This window comes from Emydura macquarii, unplaced genomic scaffold, assembly GCF_026122565.2.
Source record: "Emydura macquarii macquarii isolate MOO-44397 ecotype Brisbane River unplaced genomic scaffold, CSIRO-AGI_Emac_v2 contig_2422, whole genome shotgun sequence".
Lineage (NCBI taxonomy): Eukaryota > Metazoa > Chordata > Testudines > Chelidae > Emydura > Emydura macquarii.
In genome coordinates, this window is record NW_027132559.1 from 11,151,210 (window position 1) to 11,178,559 (window position 27,350).

At 40.2% G+C, this 27,350-nt stretch overlaps 1 protein-coding gene across 2 annotated transcripts in view; it reads left to right on the forward strand.

Annotated features, from left to right (window-relative positions):
- The first annotated feature begins 3,861 nt into the window (after positions 1-3,861).
- Positions 3,862-27,350, forward strand: part of ZNF385D (zinc finger protein 385D) — a 568,873-nt gene continuing 545,384 nt past the window's right edge. For both annotated transcript variants that reach the window (XM_067561938.1, XM_067561940.1), the window contains exon 1: positions 3,862-3,976. In XM_067561938.1, coding sequence (XP_067418039.1) covers positions 3,913-3,976 — 64 coding nt within the window. In that variant the 5' untranslated portion in view covers positions 3,862-3,912. The remainder of the gene's footprint in view (positions 3,977-27,350) is intronic.

Consider the following 27,350-nt stretch of genomic DNA (forward strand, 5'->3'; position numbering starts at 1 on the left):
GCAATATGACAGTTTCTGTCTTATTATTTATCCCTTTTCTAATGATTCCCAACATGCTGCTAGCTTTTTTGACTGCTGCTGCACGTTGAAATGAAAACACGCTAGTGGTTCTACACTAAGAAAGTGAAAGTATGATCCATCAAATACTCATTTGTACCGTTCATTCTCCTGTCACAGAGGCTCTCTTTTCATCACACATTCTGTTAAGCTATATTTTTGAATAAATATGGATAATCATATGGCCCTCTACTGCACAGGTATCACACTGTACAAAAATATTTTAGGGTGTAGGAGGGCTCCTGCCCTTTTCATTCCCTCAAAAACCAAATAAAATCTTTTTAAAGGGGCAATAAACTGTTTTTCCCCTAGCCATGGAAATTTCTACAAGATCTTATCCCCTCATACAAGACAAATGTAAATATGTAAGGTCCCAGTTGGCATAATGCTTCTTTTTTTGTCCCATTTTTTCCTTTATCGTTTCCTTTATCCTTTTCTTTTCCAAGTATTTCAGTATATTAATTCTACCTAACCTACTACAGTATTTACCTTTTCCACTCCCTTTCTAAGCCAGCTACATCATGTACATATTTTAACTTTACATAAAGTTACTGTTCTATATATTGGTTAATTATACCATATACTTTATTAACAATAATCGAAATTGCTATAGAAATTTCATATTCTTTCATAACAGAGTATGCTGTTATCAAGATGTAATTTCTTTGGGATCGTTTTCTCTTCCTTTAGGAAAAAATTGTTTTTAATAAAAAATAAGTAAATGTTTACAAAGTAATATTCACTGTAAAAACATCCTACTGTATAACCAAAACAGCATGATACACTTTGCTTCCAGCTGGATTATCATTATCAATAACATTGGAAGCAAGACCCAAAGAAAAATATTTGATCTAAATCACTCTTTCTGGAATTTTATTTGTTCCTAATTCAAGATCACTCAGAAGTGATTAACAGTAGATGTCTATATATTAAGTAAGCTGGGCCAGTGATTCATTATTTACATTATAATGTAGTAGAAACAGAATAGTCTATGTAACAGGTGTAGATAAGAAGGGTCAGAAGTCACTTTGGACACATTGGGTAAATCTGGACACTTTCAGTCAAGGTCACTCATCTGTGCTTACATGAATAAGTTTGAATCCTAATGAAAACACACTCAAATGCATCATATTCACATAGTCATACAGCATCAGTTTATATAAAACCACTAGAACATGTGGCTGATTCACCTATGAGCACAGAAAGTGGAGGTCAATTTTACAGGATAGTTCCTTCCTCCTATTCTACAGAAGGTACCTCTAAAGGACTTTAAGAATAACTTTAAAAAGCAGAGTGGAGAAGTGCTGTTGAGACATGTCCTCCTTTCCAGTTTGGTCATTGTATTTCAATACCAAAGAAGTGGGTTTTGTTTTTTTTTTAAAGTAGTTAAAAACTCATTTCTGAAACACTCTTAGAAGAATGAGAGTTTTAAAGATGGGGCAACAAAGTTATGATAATGATATATCCTTTAATATCTTTCTTCATGGAGTTAGTGCAGTAAGGGACAAACAGATTGACTACAGTGTCACAAAAAATGTTTGATTCTCTAAGCAAATTGTATTTTCCTTAAACATAAAAGCTACTGTGACTTCTGTATGCCCTGTACCCACATCCTACCGTGACTAGTAAGAAAATTCCCCCAAATGCTGTTTGAGCGGAATGGTGGATGTTCGGGTGGATCCTGGTGGCTATTGTGAGTAGAATTTTCACACCAGCTGTGGACCATCTTTTCAATACTGCTATAGCAACTACTATGATTTGGTGCCTAGGTATAAACACATTAGAGCAGAGGTTCTCAAACATTTTTTGCTGTGACCGCCTTTGAAAATATTTCAGAGTGTGATGACTTCCCCCCAAAATGTGACAACCTCCCCCCATGCCATGCCACCCTTACTTCTGCATTGCTGCTGAGGGTGGTACTGTCTTCAGAGCACCTAAGCAGCAGCTGCTGCTCTCTGGCAACCAGGCATGCACAGGGCTGACAGCTGGGGCCAGGGCAAGTGCAGGGACTGACAGCTGACAACCCGCCCTAACAACCTCATGACCTCTTGAGAGGTCCTGACTCCCAGTTTGAGAACCTCTGCATTAGAAGGAATATAAAGAAAAAGTTCCACACGCATAGTTACATTATATCCACCCTCAGGTTACTAGTAAAAGGCATAAATAGCGTTGAAAGCTGCTTAGGACTACACCATCACATTTACTGCAACAGAAATTTTTAAAATTTGATTATCTTTTTGTGCCTGTAATTTACTAAACTGCATATGTTCACCTTAAACAAACAAATTCCAGAGAACTTTACACTTCCAGAAATCAAAGCAAAAATTATCAACATTGACCGGTTCTAGGATCGAATGACTGTTTTGTTAAATTGTTGAAGGTTCCGGTCAAAGTAACACGAGGCTCATTTGAGGACATTCCAAAACTCCAGTACAGCAGAGAGTGATCTAATCAAGATGATTGTCGCAAGGAGTGTATGAGCAAATTTTGCAACTAAGGTGGGTGTGTGTGTCAAATTGAGTTAATTAGCACTAGGGTGGGGGAATATTATTGAGGGGAAGGAATCGTAACAGGTGTTTTTCATTAAGGAGGTTGTAGGAGGGTTTGGTAGCTTTGAGAGAGAAGGGTAGGTTGAGAGTTATCTATAGGGATGGAAGGATCCTATTCCTGGAAACCTAACACAGTTTATTGTGTCTCTCTTTTCCACTGATATATCTCTTCCTCTTGTTAAAGCTGAACTGAAGCCTTAGCAGCCTCTCTCTGCCAGGAAACTGTGGAAATCCCATTAAACTGTAGCACGCCAGGGGAGCCCTTACACTCTGCTTTTGGGCTCCCTAGGATGCACTGGATGTGCAGTGGGGGTAGCTAGGGCCCACAATAAGCTTTCCAGGTAAAGAGTGACTGCCAGTCCGGTCCTCCCCTTTACAGCCCTGTGCTTCCAAAATTTCCCTAGGGGTGGTTTGTGGCCGGTGTCTCCTCTGGGCTGTTGGTAAGCTCCCCCTTCGCTCTGATGAGGCGGGCAGGGCTGGCACACAGTGGATTTTTGCAGGGGCATGTCTTCAAATGAAGATAGCTACTCTGTGACCGCACTAGACTAAGACGGGGGGGCTCCGCTCTCCATAGCTGACTTTTGACACGGGTGACCCCTGGGAGCGGGGGCCAGGAGGTGGATGCCCTCCAGGCGCCTGGGTTTACTCAGTGAGGGAGGAGGAGGTGCTCAGCACCCACCTGCTGGAGGCGGGGGTGGGGGGGGGCACGGAGAGATGAGGGAGGCCGCGGTTATGACTCGGTTTCCCGCCCCCAAATCGCGCAGGGGGAAGGCAGCCCCGAGGCGGAATGTAGCCGCGGCACAGGCTTGGCACGGGCTGTCAGGGCTCCCAGTCCTCCCTCCCCATCTCCAGGGCTATTTCGAGCTTGCTGGCCCCGCCCCGGACCCCAGCGAGTCCCTCTGATTTTGCAGGGTGTGTGTGTGTGTGTGTGTTGGGTTGGGTTTAGCCCGCTGCGCTCGGGAGAGGCGGGGCGCAAGTTGCAAGGCGCTGATCCGCGCCCTGCCCGCTGAGGCGGCACCGAGCCGAGTGCCCGCGCGCCCGCCCGCCCGAGCCGGCCAGCGACCAGCCCGCCCGCTGCTGATTGACAGCCCGGCCGGAGAGGAGGCGGGACCGCGCCGGGACCACTCTCCCCGAGCGGCTGTGAAGCTCCCTCCTCCCCCCCCTCCACCACACCCCCCCCCCCCCGGATCTCTTCTCCCGCGGCTGGTCCCTCTCGCCCTGCCCTGGCCGCGCGCATCAGTCCCGGGCTGCTAGCTCGCCCTCCCTCCTGCGCGGCTACTTCGGGGGGCAGGCAGCCTCCTGCAGGATGAAGCGCTCCGCGGAGGGCAGAAGGGAAAAGCTGCCAGGAGCTAAATGTCAGCCCAGGAACGGTAAGTTTGGGGGAAGACCCCCGGCTCCCCCTTTCCAAACGTGGGCTGTCCTCATCTCTGGCTCTGCCGGGGGAGGGGAAGACCCTCCCCGTCCTCTGCATCTCCTGGGGGTGGCGAGAGGTCCCCGGTCTCTCCTCGGTGAAGCAGCAGCAGCAGCAGCAGCAGCGGGTGCTGTTGGTTTATTTTTTCCTCTCTTGAAAGGTGCCAAGCCATTTGCCACCCCTCGTCTTTTAGGCGAATAGCACTGAAGTGTTGAACGGCTGTGGGATGTCGTGGAGAGAGGAAGGGTTAAAGTGTTTGCGGTCTGTGCAGGACAGATCCCGGAGATAGTCAGCTGTACTTTGTTTGTTACTTATTTTGTCGCTCATAAAATTTGGGGTAATTTCTGTATAAGCATCTTTGCCTTCTCGGCCAAGACAAACTCTCCTGGGACCTGTCTGTGTGATCAAACTAGCCAGGAGCTGCTCCTCACGCGTTTTATTTGTTCCATGCCAAGGCTGGATGGGGGAAAACATGTCTTTTGACATCTCGTTTTGATAGTGGCTTTTAAAAAAATTGATTCAGAAGGGTTTTAAAGGTATTTATGAACAGGCAAACTTCCATAAATCTGGAAGAAGTCCTTCAAACTTTTATTGGCTCACATGTGAACGATCTTAATGCTTGGAAAGAATTTAAAAAAAAAAAAAAATACTGACTCCACTTGTGGTGTTACTTGTTCAAGAAGGCAGACACATATTTCAAGGGCTAAGCTGCATGCTAACTGTTCTTCAGAAAGCAGCTCCTGACTTTGGAAAAATAATGAGCAGTTTTATATGAGTTATTTTCAATAAGTGTTCAGGTACATAACCCTCATTTACTGAATGGTGAATTCCTTTACCCAAAGTCAAATCTGTTGGATACCATTTCCTTACCTAACAGCTGGTTGTAGTTGTCTGCTTTGATGAACAAAACCAATAGTTTATTGATAAGGTCAGATTATTTAGAATTCTGTCTAGAATTCCATGTAATGGTTCATTGTCAGCAGGGTTTTAAAACCCCTATTTGGCCTAAATTAGAAAAGTGTGTTTGTATAAATCCCCAGTATCTAACCACAAAAGCCAAAAATAGACCACTTAAATTATGCAGATGCAGTTTAACATGTCTAAATTTTACCATAATTTGTGCTGTTTGTTGCCAGATGTATTTGCCAGAAAGTAACTTTGGTGCTATTCCAAATAAGATCATTAGCCAGCCTTAACTATTCTCTCAAAGGTATATAGTACAGTGTAAGAATAGCTACATTGGTAAAGACCGCTGTCGTAATGAGTGAGAACCAAGTGGTATTACGTTTGTGCTTTGTTGAAGACAGTGCTGTCTATGAAATTTAAACGGATGCTGTCAACCTGAGATCTAGTAGTCATTTAAAAATGAAAATCAAAAGCTGTTTCTGGTATTATACCTGCACCGGAATCCTTCTGCCAATTATCCTGGTTTTACAATCACATATTTTCTCTCTGCTCTGTTGTTCACAAACCAGAAGAAGAACCAGAGTGTATCAGACTATATTTGAGAAACTTTGGAAAATGACTGTGCATGAAATGCAATCAAGTGCATAGAGTAACCATATAAATACATCAAACATTTTAAATCTCTTTCAGTTACAGTAATTTGAAATGTTACTTTTCACAGCGGTAGTGGAAAAATTCAGTCAAAGGAGTGATATTTTTTAAAGTTGGAAGTGTCCCTCTAAGTTGTAAAAGTCCAGTATGTATGGAACTAGCCAGAAAGGGTGAAATCCTGGCCTTACTGAAGTCAAGGAGATATGTTCTATCAGAACCTGAATGGCTCAAAAGGAAATGCCCTGGTCATTGAATCTAAGTCACACCCAGCCAATGAGAGTTCAAATCCAGTCCTAGATAGAAATCTGAAATAAAAAATTAGAGTTTTGCCATTGATTTCAGTAGAGCCAGCATTTCACCCACAGACTGACATAAGGCATGAGGCCAAGCTGATAATCTTTGGCTGCTGTTGAGCCATTATGACCAAGTGTATATTTACTAGTGTATGTTAGTGTGATTAAAACAGTTTTTATATTACTGTACAATAAACTAGATTTTTAATAACCATTTTATAACTTCTGCTCTGTTTTGGTTCTAATCTAAAACACAAAAAGGTTTAATGTTTATTTGTCAGTAAGTCTGAGAGAATAGTTTCTTAATACAAAATACCACATACCCCACGGCAATGTATAAATAGTAATAGCAATAAATAATATTTAATATTAAACTACAGTGCAGTGGAGCACATCTATTTTGTATCTTATTTCATTTTCAGTGGTATTTTAAAGATAATAATTCTTCCTGCTGTGTTCAGTTGGAAAGGTGCTTCAATTTTATTTATGTAGAGCATTTGTTGAACACTAGCAGTCCCAAATGAGAGCAAAGACAAATGTTATGCTTAATTTGTATGATCTAATGCTAATTATGTGGTGTAATTATTGAGTACTAGAAAATGTGTGTACAAAAATCTTAGAATGTTGTTTCAGTACACTTTTTTCAGTGTTAAATCTTTAACTTCAAAGGAACACTTTGCTTTCTAAGTTGACATCCTCAGATAAATTTTAGCATCTCTTAAGAATACTGATTATTCCTCTGTCAGTATAATGAAATTACTTAAAATGCTTAGGTTACAAAGAACACGGGAATTACAAAGAGGCAAGCGGGGTGTATGAACACATACACATGTATATAAAATATGCAATGTTGTAAATTGTTATAAATTTATAAATAGCAATGTTTTTTTAAAACATAAATGTATGTATGTGTGTGTGTATGCGTGCATGTTAAAATAACATTGCAATTCGTGCTTGTGCTTGTTCCACCAATTTTTTTAGCAGCAAACAGACTTGGACTTTTGGCTCATTGGTGCATACATGGAATTATCCTAATGATATTTGTAGAGGTCTTTTGGAAAACAAGCACCACAGTTGCGTTCCAGAGTAGGAAAGGGAGCTATCAGAAAGATGAATTAATTAGGAAGTTGGGAAATCATGCTGTTTCTTCCTGTTCTTTTGCTTTGCTGTAAATAAAAAACAGTTGGCCACAAACTTAGTTGTTTTAAATTGTCTTGGACGTCTTGACTCAGTGGAGCTATTCCAATTTACACCACCTGAGGATCTGACCCAATATGTCTATGTACCTTCAGATTCAGAGTAATTTGTCTGCTTTTTCTTCGGCTATTAAGAATCTCTTCACCAAATTTTCATTTGAAAGCCCCAATCTTCCTGTGGCTTTCAAATGAAGCTGATCACTTTCAACTGTCAGCAAACTTCTAGAAATTGAGAAAACTCAGCATCTCACAGAATCAAGCAATAAATGCTCCATAATCTTCAAAATTTTCCTTCTCTGTATAAGCAAGCACATGTTGTTTTATTATGGAACATCCCATTACCAAATGTGCCTGAGTAAAGCATAGAAATCATACAAATGTAGGTCTGGAAGGGACTTTGATAGGCCTCGTTCAGTTCCCAGCACTGAGGTAGGACTAAATATTACCTACACTATCACTGACAGGTATTTGTCTAAGTGGGTCTTAAAAACCTCCAATGACAGAAATCCCACAGCCTCCTTAGGTAATTTGTTCCAGTGCTTAACTACTCATATAGTTAAATTTTTTTTCCTAACTTCTAACCTAAATCTCCCTTCCTTCAGTTTAAACCCATTTTTTCTAGTCTTGTCCTCCTCAGTGGCTAAAGAGAACAATTTATTACCCTTCTCTTTAAGCAACCTTTTACGTACTTCAAGACTGTTTATCGTCTCCCCCTTCAGTCTTCTCTTCTCCAAACCAAACCAAATTTTTCAGTCTTTCCTGGTAGGTCACATTTTCTAGACCTTTAATAATTTTTGTTGCTCTCCTCTGGACTCTGTCCAATTTGTCCACATCTTTCCTGAAGTGTGGTGCCCAGATACAATACTCCAGTTGAGGACTCATGAGTGCTGAGTAGTGTGGAAGAATTACTTCTTGTGTCTTACTTACAACACTCCTGCTAATACATGCCAGAACGATGTTTGTTGTTTTGGTTTGGTTTGGTTTTTGTTTGGGTTCCCCCCCACCCCCCAATAATATTACATTGTTGACTATCGTGTAGCAGGGGTGGCCAAACTTACTGACCCTTGGAGCCACATACAACAATTTTCAGAAGTTTGAGAGCCCTGGCGCACTGGCCGGGCCACCGGGCTTAAACCCTGTGGGGTGGTGGTGGGGCTCAGGACATGGCAGGCACGCCCGATGGGGCAGAAGCCCTGAACCTCTCCACCACCCTGCCACAAGGCGGAAGCCTGGAAGCCCAGCAGGTGCCTCCCCAGGCAGAAGCCCCTACCCCCATCACCCCACTGTGGGGTTGAAATCCCAAGCCCTGACAGGTGTGCCTCCTGGGGCTGAAGCCCTGAGACCCCCTCCCTGCTGGGCAGAAACCTCTAGCCTCTATCACCCTGCTGCAAGGCAAAAGCCCTGAACTCTCCACCCCAATCTGGTAGGTGGAGAATGGTTGGGGGTGGGGGGAGGGGGGACATTGGGAGCTCTGCGAGCTGCACTTTAACTGCAAAAGAACCACATGTGGCTCACGAGCCACAGTTTGGCCAGCCTTGTCATATAGTTTGTGATCCACTATAACTCCCAGATCCTTTTCTGAAGTACTTCTTCTTTAATTAGGAAGTTGGGAAATCATGCTATTTCTTCCTGTTCTTTCACTTTGCTGTAAAGCAAAAACAGTTGCCCACAAACTCAGTTGGTGTCAATTGTCTTGGCTGTCTTGACATGAGTGGAGCTATAGTGACCTCAGTGGGCAGTCATTTCCCATTTTGTATGTGTGCAATTGATTATTCCTTCCTAAATGTAGTACTTTGCATTTGTCCTTATTGAATTTCATCCTATTTATTTCAGACCATTTTTTCCAGTTTGTCAAGGTCATTTTGAAATCCAATCCTATCCTCCAAAGCACTTGCAACCCCATCCAGCTTGGTGTCATTTGCAAACTTTATAAATGCAATCTCTGTCATTATCCAAATAATTTATGAAGATATTGTACAGAATTAGACCTAGGACAGGTTGCTGCGGGACCCTACTCAATATACTCTCTTATCTTGACTTTGAACCATTGATGATTACTCTCTCAGTATGGTTTTCCAACCAGTTGCACACCCACCTTATATTAGGTTTCTCTGGGCTATATTTTCCTCATTTGTTTATGAGACGTTCATGTGAGACCATATCAAAAAACTTACTAAAATCAAGTGTTAGGACCCCACCAACCCCAGTCCTTTCAGTTCTTAGTTCACTGACAGAAGCAGAAGTCCAGAGTCCAGCAAAAGGCAATACAACAGGTTCATTGGGATCTTTTCAAGCAAGCATCCATTAGGACCCCAGTCCTTTACACCAATAAATCTTCCCCCCTACCTCCTGTTTTACCTCAGTTTTTATAATGTATCTCAACCAATCATTTCTTTAACAATATTACAAGTTGATTCTTTAACCAATCCTAACATATTGTAACATAATTCTTTAACCAATCATATCCCACCACCTTAACTGATCACGCTTAGTTATGCAACAAACAGAAACAATCAAAGAACCAGACAGAACTCATTCAAATAGATAATAGAGAATTGGTTACCATAAAGACAAAACAATAAGGAGTGTAGATTTTACAACTACAACTGTTGATAAGTAATTCTTTTGCCAGACAGAATGCTATCAAACCAGGTTTCCTTTAGACTTTCTAGGATCTGGAGGTGTTAGATTGGATCACCATCTTAACAGCCTGGTATTAGCTGTTATGTTGGAATGTGTGTATGTGTCTGCACACTTCCCAGCTTATGGCTGCCACTCCAGCATCTGAGCCAAAGTACAAGGCCTCAGACTGTCACAGTGAGAGAAGGCCTGTGGTTTTGATTCTTTGTTTTATACTCCTGTAACCAGCTAAATGATAAGAATATACTTATAGAATATGGTCCCTTACAGGCAGACCTGAATATCTATATACGAACATGAAGATACATCACATCTATTGTTTCCCTTCTATTAACCTGCCAAAGAAAGATATTAGACTGGTTTGACATGATTTGTTCTTGACCAGTCCATGTTGACTGCTACTTATCACCCTATTGTCTTCTAGATGCTTACAAATTGATTGATTGATTGTTCCATTATCTCTCAGGGTACTGAAGTTTAGTTGACTGGTCTAAAATTTGCTGGGTTGTCCTTATATCATTTTTTATTGATAGGTACTATATTTGCCATTTTTCAGTCCTCCAGGATCTCTTCTGTCCTCCACGAGTTGTCAAAGATAATCACTAATGGCTCAGAAATCTGTTCAGTCAGTTCCTTAAATATTCTAGGGTGTATTTCGTCATGCCCTGCTAACTTGTCTAAGGCCATGTCTACACTATAAAGTTTTGCCAATGCAAGTTATGTCAGCATACAATCGCCATAGTTAGTATATTTCTTGTGCATGTATATACTTGGCTTATTGAGTTGCTGTTCTGCATACTCATCAGGAGTGCTTGTGTCAATGAACAATGAGGTGCATCATGGGTAGGAATCCCAGTGTGCAACTGCCACCATTCAGTGCACTCTATTTTGGGTAGTTTGAGCAATGCATGGTGGACAGAAACAACTCGTGCAGGGGTTACTGGGAGGAAGGGTTGAACTTCCCACAATGCAGTCTTCCCCACCACATAATATCATGTATATCCCATAATTTTTGTGTCTATTTTCAATTTCTCATGAACCCACATGGGACTCATTGCTGTTTGCCATCTAATATGAAATATGGAGCCTGCACAGCTCTACACTATTTTCATGAGTGTTGCAAGCACAGGACGGACGATCCTCCAGTATTTTCAGAGCTGCAAGAAGAACTGTGACGAACATGACAATTTCCTAGTGGTCATTTTGAAGAACCAATTCAAGGTTGTTCTTAGTGTTCATGGGGGAGCTGCAAACTGTAGAGCACCACTTCCAAGAAATGAGCACTGACTGGTGGGATCACCATTGCAATACAGGTTTGTTGTGATGAGCTGTGGATGGAGAACTTTCAGATGCTAAAGGCCATGTTCCTGGATGTGTGTGCTGCGTTCGCACCAACCATCCACCCAGGGAAACCAAAATGAAAGGCACTGACAGTGGAAAAGCAAAGGGCGAGCGCACTTTGGAAATGTGCAATGAGGGATTACTACTGGTCAGTGGGAATTGATTCTGAAGTGGAAAAATCCACTGTGGGGACTGCTGTCATGCTAGTGTGAGGGTCACTTATCTCCTGCTATGCAGGACTGTGACTCTTGGCAATGTGGAGGACATAGTGGATGGCTTTGCAGCTATGAAGTTCCTGAGCTGCAGTGGAGCTACAGAAGGAATGCATCCTTATTTTGGCCCCAGAGCACCTTGCCACAGAGAACTTCAACAGAACGGGTTACTTTTCCATTGTTATGCACGTGCTGGCGGGTCACCAGGGATACTTCACTGACATCTGGTTTGGCTGGTCAGGGAAGGTGCATAATGCTCACATCTTTAAGAACACAGGACTGTTCAGAAAGGGAACTTGTTTCCCAACTGGCAGATTACGACTGGTGATACTGAAATGCTGGTAGTGGTCCTGGGGGATTCAGCTTACCCCTTGCTCATGAAATCATATACCAGCCACCCTGACAACACTAAGGAAAGATTCCACTACAGGCTCAGTAGGTGCAGAACCATAGCTGAATGTGCTTTTGGTCAATTGAAAAGGCGCTGGCATTGTTTACTCACCAGATTGGATCTCAGTGTGAAAAATATCCCAATGATTATAGCTGCCTGTTGCATCTGCATAATATTTGTGAAGCAAAAGGGGAAACTTGCCATAGGGGTAAAGGGCAGAGGTGGAGTGTCTGTCTGTCTGTCTGAGTTTGAACAGCCAGACATAATGGCTATTAGATGAGCTCTTTATGGAGCTGTATGGCTTAAGGAGGCTTTAGAAGAGCACTTTAACTGCAAGTCACAGTAACGTGCGGTGATGTTTTGTGCTCAACCTGGTTCTGCAGTTTGGGGGCCTGTGAAGAGTTGTGTGGTGCTAACTGCACAACTGTGCATATATCACTGACAGCGCACCTATTAATGTTGGGGTTCTTGTGGTACATTAATGTCAACTACATTGTTTGGCACTGGTCTTATGGATTGTGAGTATACAAGACCACTACTTTACTGCCAGCAGGTATTATACAGCAATGTGTTGTTAGAGATGAATAAGTTTCAAAACAAAAGAGTTTTATTCACTTATGAAAACAGCTAAAAAAATCTGACAATCTTAAAAGTAAATACGTTTAAAAAAAATTAGGAACCTTAATAAATAAACAGGGAGAAGGAATATTGATATCCATTGTAGATATATACGTCAATCATGATTCTCACAGGTCAATGTGTATGTGAATCTGTGGTTGTCTATACTTTCCTCTAATGTGGAGTGGTAGTGGGAGGCGTGTGGGCCCTGAGGCCATGTGGAATGCTGGGAAGGGGTGTTTGTAGGAACGTGCTATGCTGTAGTTCTCCACTGACTGTAATGGAAGTCAAGCCCGGGCTTATTGAATCTGCAGGTTCACAAGAGTGTGCAGCATCTGAATTTGCTGATGGAGAGCCCTATTATGTCCTGGTGCATCTCCCTCTCCTTTTCCTGTGCCTTTCTCTTATCTGCTCTTTCCTTCTTCATACAGTTTGCACTATTCACCCTTCAGGCCCTCTGTTCAAGATCTGATGCAGCATTTGATTGCAGGATCTTGCAGATCACATTTTCGCATATCCTTTTTTTTTCTCTTTCCTATCTGGCTCAGGCATTCTGCTAGTGTGGAGGAGGAACCTGTCAAGGCTGCAACTGCCACAGCTACAGATAAAACACACATAGGTACCATTGTCACTATCATGGGAATGTTGCTAGCCTGTTTAATGCACTGGTGCCTGCTGAAGTCATCGCAGACTGGCATGGGAAAGTGCCCTATTGCAGAGGAATAATTAAGGCTGCCATCTCTAGAAATCTTCAGGAGAGGATTGGAGTGTATCTCCACGGAAGTTTCATCAAGATGTCTCAGGAGGATTCAAGGAACAACTCTATGTACATAAACGAACTGCTCAGCATGTCCTGCCTCCCGGGGACCCCTGCCTAACTCAAGAGGGGGATGAAAAGCAGATAGCAGCTCTACCTTTCTTTGTGATAGCACTACATCTTATAGTATGACTAAATTAATTAAACAGCGATTGCTGTCTCCTGCTAAGTTGGGCACTCCATCATTGTACTGGGAAATTTATTTACATACTTAACTGAGGTCTCTTCCCCTGCATTGGCCTTCTCAGTGCTCAACTGCAGGGACTGGTTGGATTGCAGTGGAGTCAAAAACAGGTGCTGGATAATGGCACAACTGGAACCCCCAGTCACTGGTCCCCCATACTCCACCTCCTCACTGTTCATGGCACTGGTCTCTGACTGAGGCTCCTTGGGGGTATCCACGTAGGTGTGTGGAGTGGTGGTGGGGTTTTTGCCTAGAATAGCATGTAGCTCTTTGTAAAAGTGGCAGGTCTGCAGCTTGCTACCAAATTGATTGTTGACCTCCCTGGCCTTCTGATATGCCTGTCTTAGTTCCTTGGCTTTCAAGTGGCATTGCTGCTGGTCCCTGTCAGACCCCTTCTCCTACATCCCCCAAGCAGTCTGCTCATAGATGTTGACTACGGCTGGTTTGGAACTATGCCTGCACAGCCTCTTCTTCCCATAGGCCCAGGAGATCCAATACCTCCTGTCTTCTCCAGACAGGAATGCATCTGAAGTGTGTAGTCGGCATGGTCAGCTGGGCAGTTGCGCACAACAAAAACAGATAGAGGTGTGCTCACTAAGCTAGACAACCAGGAAAAGGCATTACAAAAATTCACAAGGGTTTGAAAGTGGGGGACAAAGGTGGGGGAGAAGGCAACTTCTGGTATGCATGACCTCTGTGCAGTGGAGTTAACAATTGTGACCAGAGTGGTCAGTGTCAGGCATTGTGGGACAGCTGCTGGAGGACTGTTAGGGTTGGAATTGGTAAAGCAGTGTTTACACTCCTGCTATGTCGACCTCCCCATAGTGACCACAGCTCAATACTGCTTGAGAAGCTGGTATTACTATGTTGGGGCACTTACATCGGTGGGAGACAAATTTAAGTGTAGGCATGTGCACAATTAGGTTGATGTAAAGTGGCTTATGTCAACCTAATTTTGTAATGTAGACCAGGCCTAACTAATAGTTAATTTCCTCTTTCCCTATTTTAGCTTCAGATTATACCTCATTTACACTGATGTTTACTATGTTAGTTATTCAATCGCTCCTAACCCTTCTGGTGGAAAGTGAAGCAAAAATGGCATTTAACAACTAAGCCATTGCTTCATTTTCTGTCCTCATTGAGTAATAAGTCTACCTGTCCTCGATCTTCCTCTTGTTTGTAATTTGTTTGTAAAACATTTTCTTGTAACCCTTTATGTCACTAGCTAGTTTAATCTTATTTTATGCCTTGGCCTTTCTAGCTTTATCCTTATGTTTGTGCTGTCTTTTTATTTTTTATATTCACCCTTCATAATTTGACCTATTTTCAGCTTTTTGTATGATTCTCTTTTGAGTTTCAGTTCACTGAAAAGCTGGTTAAGCCAGGTTGTTCTCTTACCACAATTCCTATCTTTCCTATGCATTGGGATAGTTTGCTTTTGTGTCTGTAATAATGTCTCTTTAAAAAATTGCCAACTCTCCTGAACTCTTTTTTCCCTTGCTTCCCACAGGATCTTACCTACCAATTCTCTGAGTACGCTAAAGTCTGCCTTCTTGAAGTCCATTGTCTTTATTCTGCTATTTTCCCTCCTACCATTCTTTAGAATGAACTCTATCATTTCATGATATCATTGCCTTCTACTTCAAATTTTCAACCAGTTCCTCTCTATTGGTCAGAATCAAATCTAGAAGACTTTTCCCTTGGTGCTTTCTCCACCTTTTTCAATAAAAAACTGTCTGGAGTGCATTCCATGAACTTGTTGGATAATCTGTGCCCTGTTGTATCATTTTCCCAGATGTCTGGGTAGTTGAATTTCCCCATCACCACCAAGTCCTGTGCTTTGGATGATTTTGTTAGTTATTTTAAAAAAATGTCATCCACCTTGTTTTCCTGGTTAGGTGGTCTATAGTAGCCCCATACTGTTATATGACCTTTGTTTTTTGCCCCTTTTATCCTTACCCAGAGACTTTCAACAAATCTGCATCCCATTTCTATCTCAAACAGTGCAAGTGTATACATCTTTGATATACAAGGCAACACCATCTCTTTTTTTTCCTTGCCTGTCCTTCCTATACAAGTTGTACTATTCTATACTTAATATTCCAGTCATGTGAATTATTCCACCAAATCTTTGTGATGCAAATTTTGTCATAATTATGATTATTCACTAATTTCTAGTTCTTCCTGTTTTATTCCTCATACTTCTTTCATTAGTATACAGACATCTAAGATGTTTGTTAGATTTCTTCTCTATATTCCCTCTTGTCTCTCCTGTATCCCTGCTATGATTGCTTTGTTCCCCCTAGATTCTGATCCTTCACCCAGGTCTTCATGTTCTGGACTTACCTGTGAGCTTTTGTCGCCTGCCCCCATCACACTTAGTTTAAAGCCCACCTCACTGTTAGCCAGTGTGTAGCCAAAAATACTATGTATCTTCAGTCTGTATCCAAAGATCCAAAATGTTCTAAGATACTGTAATACAGACATTAATTAATCTTACTTTACCATTTTAATGACAAAATGGCTTTCTTAAGTAAATGTAACTATTAATAAAACCAGCACTTTGTCAACATCATACTTAAATAATACTAATCGATTTGTGAGGACGTTTTCTACACTAGTCAAAATATTAAAAAAAACCCAAACAAACAAACAAACAAACAAAAAAAAACCAACTAAAAATATTTGAACTCTATCCTCTGATGGCACACACAGAAAGTCTTGTCTTGCATACTTAAAAAAAAAAATCACTGTGGAAACTCAAATTTAGAGCAGTATAAAATAGAATTAACATTTCTGCTTGATATGGTCTAGACAGCAAGTTAGGACAAAGAGTTCCTTAAAAAAATGTAAGATATCGCTAAAAAGATAAGTATCAAAGAACTTGTAAAAAGCCTGGTTTTAAGGGACTTAGGATTGGATGTGCATTGGTAATTTAAATTTAAAATGATTAAAGAGCTGGAAAATCTAGATGAATGGTTACAGGCAGAGTTCTTTTACAAGTACTCTCAAAGTAGATGTTAAGAAGTACTCTAATGAAAACCCAGATGTAAATCAAGCAAATAGTTTTACATTGCCACTTAAGAGAAGTTTGAAATCGCTGTGTACATTGGCAAAAAAGATTATTATAGCTTACTTTTTTGAAGAACTGGTGTGGAAAATTTATGACTATAAGCAGTAAAAAGGAAAAGTGTTTAAATTATTTGTCAACACCAAAAATAGCTTTAAAATCATTACAACATTTTGATTTTGTTCCAGAACATTGTGTTACAGTCAAGTTATACTTTTATAAGGCAAATATTTCTACCTTTCTCTTATGAAATCTTTCTTGATTTTTGAATACTTGGGATACAAGGAATGAACAGTATCGGATATCCTAAATGCATATATGATGATGTTTCAACATATGGATATATATATTAGTTGACTGAATTTAGTGTTCGTGAAAAGTGCCATTTACTTGCCTAATCATATGTGCACAAACTACTCTGAGCATCATGTGACCATTCAACTCACCCAATACCACCAGCAAATGCTCCACAGGCAATTAATGGTCCATGAAACAGTTTGTGAACCTTTGGATTAAAGCATGATAGGCAGTTTTTTTAAACTAATAAACAACGTAACTTCTTTCTGTTTCTATACTTTATGTTTTGTTGCTGCAGAGCAATAAATCTTCATGAAGTGTTATAGACTTGTTTTCTATATTTCTTCAGAGCCTGGATCATCTGAAGGTGCTTTTACACTCTTTTGTGTTGCCAAGAGACCCCAACAGAGATTGGGGTCCGTTTGTGCTAGGAACTGTGTAAATATGTAATAAGAAACATGAAAAGTTTATGTTCTAACCAAACAAGGTATGCAAAGGGTTTGACTAGAGTAAGAAAACTGACTGGGTTAGTTAACATGTTTTATCTGACCTTGACCTTTTTCTTAGTGTAGACTCAAGTTGACGCTTTTTACCTGCATTTAGCTGGTCAACGTAAATAGTGGTACATTTTTCAATACTACTTGAGTGATTTAGGAGCTTAGGTCCCATTGACTTTTGAACATTTTACCCAGTATAGCTAATGTTGAACCATCTCTGAATATATTTAATGTTGGGAAAATCTGGACCTAAACTCCTAAACTACAGATTAATTTAAAATCCATTTTAGAATACTGTACCTATAAGAACACAGTGCTCTGTTTTGTCCATCAATTTATAAAATAATAATTTAAAAAAATCAATAAATACCTATTGCTGTGACTATACATGCATTTTATATCTTCTAAAGAACTGGCTAGTTATGGCAATGATAAAATACTAGGGTAACAATTTACATAATTGGATATAAGTACTTAATCAGAAGTGCAAAGTTGTGGACTGTGCTAAGTCTGAATTTGCAATAAAGGGAAAAACAAATTTTCTAGAACTTAGATGCAAACAGTGTAAAACAATATTTGTGAATGAAACAACTGGTATTCTTTTGAAACATATGCAAAAAGATTTCCCTCTGTCTATTATTCAGTTTCATTTTATTTCTGATGAGTTGTCTGGGCTATACAGAATTCTTTAAAAAGATGGTGTGGAGATTTTTAATCATGCAGTGACCACAAATGGATTTACTGAGACATGAAAGGTGCTTTTAAAGTAGGGAGAATTCTCTTAATTGATCATGGCTGTTAACAGTTTTGTATATTTGTGAAATGATTGATGACTAAATGATGACAGAAACTAACTTATTTTACTACATTTTGATTGAGTATTTTATGTTTTGGGTAACACTAGCTCATTGGTATTTTATGCTCACATCTGGAAGTTTCCAGTCCTAATATTCAGTTTGCTTTCTCTGTCTTTCCATTTAGCCTCACCATGTTATAACAATGAATCATCTTGTGCATTAAATAAACTTGGAATGTCTGCTTATGTACTGAATTTGTTTCATCACGTCGCCATAATAATTGATTGGAACTCTGGCAACTCCAATGGCTTTGTATTTGTGCTGGACTTTACCCAGTGTTGTTCTGAGCAATGGAAGAATTAACTGTCACAAAAACTGAATATCTTTTATTCTATTAGGATTTGACTTCTTTCTCTCATGCATATTTAAAGTAGTATTTTTTTTTGTGGGTTACTGATTTGAAAATTATTAGACTATGTAATATTTGGTAATTAAATAAAATGACAGCAGAATTCTTTTAATTGACACATAAAAATGTAAACAGGAACTGACCAAGTAATCAATCGTGATGATCACTGACTCATATAGATATATTGCGATATTTATTTCTATTTCATTAACTGATTTAAAATAAGCAGTGTTCAAAGTTTTAACATATCTTAAAAAACAAAAACACAAAAATATAGTCACAAACTAAAAGACAAATAGTATGAACTAACACAGTGCAGGAAAATATGTGCCAGCAAACACCAGTTCACACCTGTTAACCTGTGAATAGCTTTACAGACAGCATAGGGTTGCCATTTAAACAGGCTTTTTGCAACTAGGGGTCCTATTGTTAAGTCATGGAAAAACACTACACTTTGGCTGTTCCTTGGCAGTTTACAGCATTGTTAATCCCAAATGTTAAAAAAAATCATGGGTCAGGCTCACCAAAAATCATGTGAATTGGCTTTAAAATCATGACATTATGTAAAATAATAGATTTGGTGTTCTCTTTATTTGCCTTCGGCTTTTTGAGTTTTTAGTATACCCTGGGGTAACACTTTGAAGCTTTCTCCACAGCTACGAGGGCTATAAACTTACTTTCTTAAGGCTGAAATCATCTCATATCTAGTTGACTCCAGGAGCTAGGGCTTTAAGGAAAACAATAATTATCATGAGACTTATGACAAAATCATGAACTTTGGCAACTGATTAAGTGGATGTCTACTGCAATTACAAGTACTGCCCATTGTTGTGATATAAATTATTTCCATTATTTCTTTAGTGTTCTTTTTTGTTTTTAAAAAGTGTATGGTTTCTCATCAAATCACTGGAGGAGCTGTTCTCAATAAATGGAACTAAAACAATTGCATGAAATATGTACATTGTCTCAGTGAATATCACAGAGACTTGTCTTAAATACTCTAGATTGTCTGAAAAAATGTTCACCTGCATAAATGCAATCAAGATAGCATTTGACTGGAGAGAAGTTTGGGAGGTTTTGATGGTTTTTTTTCTGGAAAGTGTTGGAAAAACTGAAAGGTGGAGTAGAGGTTAGGAGATAGAATCCGTTCCTTCAGGTAAACTTAAGTCTAGGTTTTGTTAGCTACTTTATAATAAGGAGCTCAAGAACCCGTAGAAAGGTGCAATAACCAAACCTCATTACTTCTTATGACTGAATTGGAGCTTTGCTATATTAACCATTTTAGTATTTAGCTCAATATTTACAGCTTTTAGGTTCTGGATTTTTCAAAAATGATGGAGGTTGTGGAGGGAGGGAAAGGGGAACTTCATTTTCTGTCTTCCGAAGTTTGGAAATAAAGGGCTACACTCCTCCTCCTGGTGTAAACTGGTGCTCTCACAAGCCTCCTCTTATTAGTTGACAGTTTCATTGTTTCAGTGGAATGTAGATCATGTGGGAGGTCAAAGCTGTTGTGGAAGAGGCGATCTCTTGGGCAATTAGGGTCAATCTCCTGGGAGGCTTTGAATATAAGGACAGTACTTGAACTAGAATCTGTAATCTGTGAAGAGACATTATAGAGATCAAAGTACCAAAGTGATGTGTTCATGGCGACCTCTGTTGCAATGCAGGCAAATATACCACCCAGTAAAAGATGGGGTGCTGTATATTGTATTTGAAGGAATATTTGAGGGTTGTGGCTTCATTCCTAGATATAAGAAAATTCCTATAATCAAGATGGAGATGTTTTTTGTTGTTGGTTTGGTTTGTTTGTTTTTGTTTCGTTTGTGCTGCTCTAGGCATCTAAAGCACTAAGGAGTTGAAGAGTGTTGCAAATTCACTTAACGATCACAGGACAAAGTCTTTTGACAGTATTGGGAATGTTATAGAGGAGGCATGGTTTATATAGTGTTCTCTTCCAATCAGGTTCACCTTAGGCTTCTTTAGCTAGCTAAATATGATCCCATTCTTCTCTCATGTGTTGATTTCAGGTAGGAATTGAGAAAACTGGGACACAATGCTGTTTACATCCGCTGTACCTCAACTGTAAAGCTGGGTGTCATTTGAACTACTGCTGGCACTTCACCCTGTGTTGTCTCACCAACTCTACCAATGACTTCAAATTATTTTGAATAATAGGGGAAAGAGGACTGAGCCTTGGTTTCACAGTGGAGAGAATGTTTATTTTTTTCACCTAGAAAAGGAAATGGCTTGACCAGAAGAGGGGTGAGCAGTTCTTGCATTTTTATGCCCACATCCAGCACTGGACGCAAATACCTGTGGGAGAACCTCAGATGGAGAGTTTGTTGTGAGGTTTTGGATTTTCCTGTCAAAAGTGTCATCATTTACCTGGATGGTGAAGTCTCCCAAGATTAGTCTTGGTGAAGTCTCCCAATATGAGGTGCCTGGGAGTTTAGAGATTAGCAGGATTTCTTACTTATTCTTGTCTCTGGTCTAGCAGAGTAACCAGATACACTCGCAGGGCTTTGATGTGAGTGAGGTTTTTTTTTTTTATCTGCATATGTATGGAAGGAAATAGACTTGCCATTCAGACCTTTCCTCCCTAGGTTTAGTGAATCCTTGGGATCTAGGTGAATTAACTCTGATCTTGCTGTGTCTTCTATGAGCAGATCAGGTTGAATGACTCTGGCAACAAGCTTGGGCCTTTTCATATCCTTAGATTATAGATCTTGTATTGATCAGTGTGAGGCAGAGGTTCTGGTGTTTGACTGACTGGTTTGAACCTGTGTGAGGTAACTATTTGCTGATTGCAGCATATTAAGAGTACCTCTTTCATGAACTTCTTTCTAGGTACTGGTTTGTTTTTTCTTGTATTTCTTCCTATTGTGTTCCGTTCTAAGGAGGGATGCAGGTGAGCGATCTGCCTAAATGGCAGTGGTGGTGATCTATTGGTGTGCCAGATATATAGCGTACCTAGAGCAAAACTGCTAGACTCCTCAGGGGACTCAATTAAAGTGAAGTATTGGTGAAGGTCTGAGAATGCACTAAACACTCAAAATATAGAAATGTTCTCGAATGCCCTGGGTACTGGGCTGTTCTTGTGCTGTAGGAAGGGACAAAGCTGGTGAAGCTCTTTACCATCTCATCCTCTGACTTTCTTGAAATATCTTTTTCCTGAAGTACCATAATGTCCAATTGACATGGACTGACTCTCACTACCCAGTGGCCCATGTGTCCTGAGAACCTAAACTAAGTGTTGCTGCCAAAGAGGCCATCTCAATCTAAATGAAACAAGTCACAAAATCTGGAGGGTGTGGTCTGATAATGTGATTAAATAAATGATGATGTATGATGATTAAATAAATAAAAAAAGAACAGGCATGCAGACCCATTGGAGCTGACATTATCCAGTACAGCTAATGAAAAGTTGCATAATAAGATAATAGAGAGATAAGATGGGTGAGGTAATATCTTTTATCGGATCAACTGCTGTTGATGAGAAAGACAAGCTTTCAAACTTACACACCTCTTCTTCAGGTCAGGTTTTCCCAGACTTGAGGAAGAGGTCTTTGTAGCTCAAAAGCTTGTTTCTAACGGAAGTAGGTCCAATAAAAGATATTAGCTTACTTTGTCTCTCTGGGACCAACACGGCTACAACAACACTGCATATAGTAATAGGATAATGTAAGTCTTCCTCAGAGGCCATAGCTCAAGTAAATTCCTTGACTAGCTATCAGCTTGAAAAAAACACCACATAGCTCAAGAAAACCTGTCAGGCAAATGCAGAAAGAGATGCCAATGAAGTGTCCTGAAGTTGTAGAAGAGGATAACACTGACTGGGCTAAGGCTGCCAAAAATTGCACAACATGTTCCTCTGGCATCAGCCATATCAGAGGTAACCACACTCATAGAGCTTATCATGTTAAGGAAATTCTCATTTAATTGAGCTGAGTTCCAGCCTGAACTGGAGCCTGATTTGTGCTGTGCCATCTCAGGCTTTAACTATTCTTCAGCATCTTTTGGACAAGGAATAACAGTCACCCCGAAAGAAGCAAGAATGTGTTCCTGATGCCCCCTGATGGTGACATGTCTCTTTACATGGCTAACTGGTGGCCAGACGAGACTGATGGTTTACAAAACAAGCAAAGACATAGACGGGAAGTCAGAAGATTTTCACTGATGGTTTTGCAAACCACCTAATTATGCCATGGAGGGCCACATATTAGGCTAATCTTATACACTAATCTTAGTGATAAGACTGTCATTAAAAGGCCATGTGTTATCTGATCTTGGTGATTATTTGGTAATCGTGTAACCAGTAATTTATTTTCCTACAATGTGAAAGCTTCATTATGTCCATTCCTAAGCAGACACTATATAATTTTTAATATGAACACCCATTCTTTTTCATTCCTTGATTGTTTTTTTTGCTATTAGTGAATATAATTAATGTGTTGAAAGTAATTATATAGAATCATGTACAGCATAATTGTGTAGAATGTACCCATCAACTTATATTTTGTTTTCTCAAGCCACTCAGATGAAATGTTGTCTGGAGGAAAATTCAGTCCTTTGAGGACACCGTAAATGTGTTCTCCTTCATCTCCAGTCTAACAGTAATTTATCTTGTATTGCACCTCTATTTGGTGTTCTCTAAAGTCTGCTTTTATTATTTGAAGTCTGTGAACTTGCAAATGTTTCTATACTTTGTGACTAAAGGTCAATATCCTCTATTTCTAAACTTTCTCCTCTTTATTTGCTTTGTCTCTCATCTCTCCACATCTGTTTATGAATCTATATTCCTTTTGTTTTGTTCTAATTTTCAAATCTCATTTTTGTCTTGGTGCTTTTTACAGATATTTGTTTACAAATAGATTAATACATTTTAAGGCCAAAAGAGACAATTATGATTGTGACAGGTATGGCAATTTCCTGCAATATCCTAGTTAAACCTTACTGAATTAAGTTTAAGTATTTTAGGAGTTCATGGTATTAAAAATACAAATATTTAGATATTATTGTGGGATTAAATGTAATTTATTTAAGGAAGAGGTATAGCTAAAGGAAATGCCGGGACCTGTTATGAGCTTCAAGGGACTCTTTGAAACACTGTGCTAGACAAACAAAATAGAGGAATGCAAATGACCTACCTCTTGATCCATCCTTTTGAAGCTGTGCCTTGAGCAGAAACCCATTGTCCGGTTGATTACCTATTGATGGTCTCCTCAAAGACCCAAATTGGATAAAGGAGTGACACTCAGATTCATGAGAGTGCTTGTTCTGAGCTGATGCTGTGATGAAATTGTGACCTCAGGGGAAAAAAACCTTGTGGAGGATCTGAAGGACTAACACCAGCCAGAACCCTTGTTGGAGTGAGTGGGTGATCTCTGGTAAGATTACTAGCATGCGTTCTTTTATGATTTTGAATATGTTTTCTCTGTAATGCTTTTACCTTAAGAATAAATGTGTTTGTTAGAAGAGTTGTATTGTAACTTAACCATGGAGAAAAAGCTGAGCAGGCCAGCTTAGAAAGTCAGACTTTGCTGCAGAATTCACAGTATAGCCAGGGAGCTGTGCAGTCTGGAGACACTCCAATCAGTGGGGAGTGTGATGTGAGTGTCCACCCAAGGGAAGTGATGGTTGAGGAGCAAGGACCCTAAAGTGGGTTCCTTTGCAGAACCATAGAGGAGGACTACAGGTACAGTTGCCCTGACTATGATAATCTAGTGTGACTTCCTGCATAACACAAGCTAAAGAACGTCACCCAGTAATTTCTGCATCACGCCCATAACTTCTGTTTGAGCTATAGTGTACCATTTAGAAAGACGTCCCATGTTGATTAAAGGATTTAGGACTAGATCAGCAAAGGGACTTAGATGCCTAAAGTGGCAGTTAGGCACCTAGATCCAACATTTAGGTACAATTGAGATCCTCAAAACCCTGCTCAGCTGCTACGTAACCCTGTAGGCACCTAACATTCTAGGCCACAAAGTTTCTCCCAGTGGGCATGTGCACAACTGCCTAAGTCCCAGTGCCATGTAGCTGCTCAGTGCCCTAGGTCACACCTAAGCCTCACCTATCTCACCTGTGGGGCCTGATCTGGTAGGTATGCTTTGAGTATACTTAGCAGATTGGGCAGAACATAAAAGACAGCATGTGAGAGAGGGACAGTGTTCCATTATACTCAATAGATCAATTGTTAGTGTGTGCACCTGGGGTGTGGGAGATCCAGGTTTGATTTCCTACTCTGCCTGATTTGGAGCAAGAACTTGAACCTTCTCCTGCCTCCCACCCAGGTGGGTGCCCTAACCACCAGACTATTTAGTGTTCGGGGGGAGGGGGTGGGGCGGGGAAGGGTCTCTCTCCATCTGTCCTGTTGGAGCTGTTCCATTTTGTATAAATAATCAACTGTTAATTGGAGTAGGGACTTGAACCTGACTGTCCCGCATCCCTGGGAGTGCCCTCATCACTAGGTTACACAGTTAATGTATCTATTTTTTACTTCTCTTTTGGTCCTAATGAATATTTAATTATTTATTCAAAGTGGAACAGCTTCAGCTGGAAAGATTGAGAATGACCTATCCCAGAATACCAAGGTGGTTAGGGCAATCTTGTGGAATGTGGGAGACCTGCGTTTAAATCACTGCTCCAAATCAGGCAGAAAAGAGCTTCAAGCATAGGTCTCCCACATTTTAGGAGAGCACCCAGTAATTCTTTGGTTTTTCAGAAGGAAGGGTTTATGTGCTTCACATCATGACAGAATTCATGGCTGTGAATTCTAAGCGGGAGTCACCTTCCTCCAGCCTGGAGTTAGGTGTCTAACTACCCTTTGAGCGGTAGGGCCTTAGGCTTTTCCTTGGCGTTTCCTATTGGCTAGTTTAGGCAGCTCCCCACTCAGAGTGCTGACTTCTGTGAATCCCTCTCTTAGGTATCTAAGTCCTTGTTTACACTACAAAGACAAAAGCTGTCTTTTGTCAATAAATCTCTGTAGTGTAGACGAGCCCTAAGTGTACCCACAGAGTGGATGGGGAACTGGGTGCCTAACTTGGGGCTGTGAATTCCATTGGATGGCAGAGCACCTAGGAGTTAGGCATTGTAATGCCTAAGTCCCCTTTGTAGATCTAGCCCATCAAGTGACAGAGAATCTGCCACACTCTGGGTAAATCATTCCAATGCATAATTACCCTCACTTAAAAATGTGAGCCATATGTTTATTCTGAATTTGTCAAAATTGAGCTTCCAGCCCTTCTTAGGTCTCTTTTGTTAGACTGAAGTGCCATCTACTATACGATGTCTCTTCCCCTTGTAGGTACTTGTAGACTGTGATCAAATTTCCTCTTAATCATCTCTTTGATAAACAAAATAGACAAGTTTCTTAATGTCTCACTATAAGACAGGCTTTGCAGACTTCGATTCTTGTATCTCTTTTCTAAACTCTTTTTTAAATTTATCAACATCCTTTTTATGAAGTGTAGACACCAGAACTGGACACTATAGTAATGGTTTCACTAATGCTGTACGCAGAACTAATACCCTTTCCCTACACGCTCTTGATGCTCCCCAGCTTATGCATCCAAGGATTGTGTTCATCATCTTATCTACTGCATTGCATTGGGAATTCATGTGCAACTGGTTCTCTACTATGGTTCCCAAGTCCTTTTCAGTGACACTGCATTCCAGAATACAGTCATCTTGTAAGTGAGACCTACATTTTTTGTTCTTAGATATATTACCTTGCATTTTGTTGTATTAAAATGCATGTTGTGCAAGCTAATCTGGATCATGTGGAAAGGTGGGACTCATTTGAACAACTTACCTGTCCTCATCTTTATTTCCAATCCACCAATTTTTGTCATGTGCAAACTTAACCAGCAATGATTTTCAATGTTTTCCAGAAAATTTATAAAGATACTGAATAGCATTTGTCCATGAAAAGATCCTTGCAGAGCCCTACTAGATATGCCCCCTCTGTGTGATGATTCCAAATTCACAAATACTTTTTTGAGAGCTACCAGTTAGCTAGTTAGAAATCCATTTAATGTGATCTGCATTGATTTTATATAATGCTAACTTTTTAAAAATCAGAATGTCATGTAGGACTAAGACAAATGTCTTACAGAAGTCTATTATATCAACAGTTAACTTTATCAGCCAAACTTATGATCACAGCAGAAAACAATAACCAATTTGTTTGACAAGATATGTTTTCCATAAAATCATGTTGACTGGCATTAATTATGCTACCATTCCTTAATTATTTACTGAATGCATTTCATAACAACCTTTCCATGATTCAGTCTGGAATGATATCAAGTTTAGTTAGTTACCCAGGTCATCCCATATACTCTTTTAAAACACTGGCATTACATTAGTTTTTTTCCAGTCCTTTCTTTACTGTTCCAATATTTGTTAAAACATCAACATTAGCCATTCAGAGACCACTTCAGCCAATTCTTTTAATACTTTTGTGTGCAAGTGATTTGGTCTTGCAGATTTAAATAGGAATTTTGCATTTAAAAGGGCCATGTGTTACCCTTCTATAGCCCAATAGGTAAACTACGAGAGCTAAATCATATACCCCCAACTCATGGAGTTGCTATCAAATTGTGTTTCTAAGGGGGAGTGGATTTGCTCACCTCAGAGGGAGAAGGCAACACAATCAAGAAAACCAGGAGATCTTCTGGATTCACTGTGGACTCCCTGTTGAAATTGGTTATGTCCTCTGCATTCATGTCCCAACCCCTTATTCAGGGTAGAAGGGATGAAAGTCTGTCCCTACTGGTTCAAGCAGCAGTAATTCTCATGCAGACTTCCATTCGGATATGTCCATATATTATTGCTCAGACAGTGAGATGATAATGCCAAATTTAGCAGCTGCTCTCTTCCCAGTACCTGGAAAGCCTTTCTCCATTCTAAACAGTAGAAATTCAAAGGAACTTCTGCAGTGTTTGTTAGCAGGAAGGAGCACATAGGAGGGTAGAGCTCCTTCCCTTCTGCAGATGGCAGGGCTTTTTTTC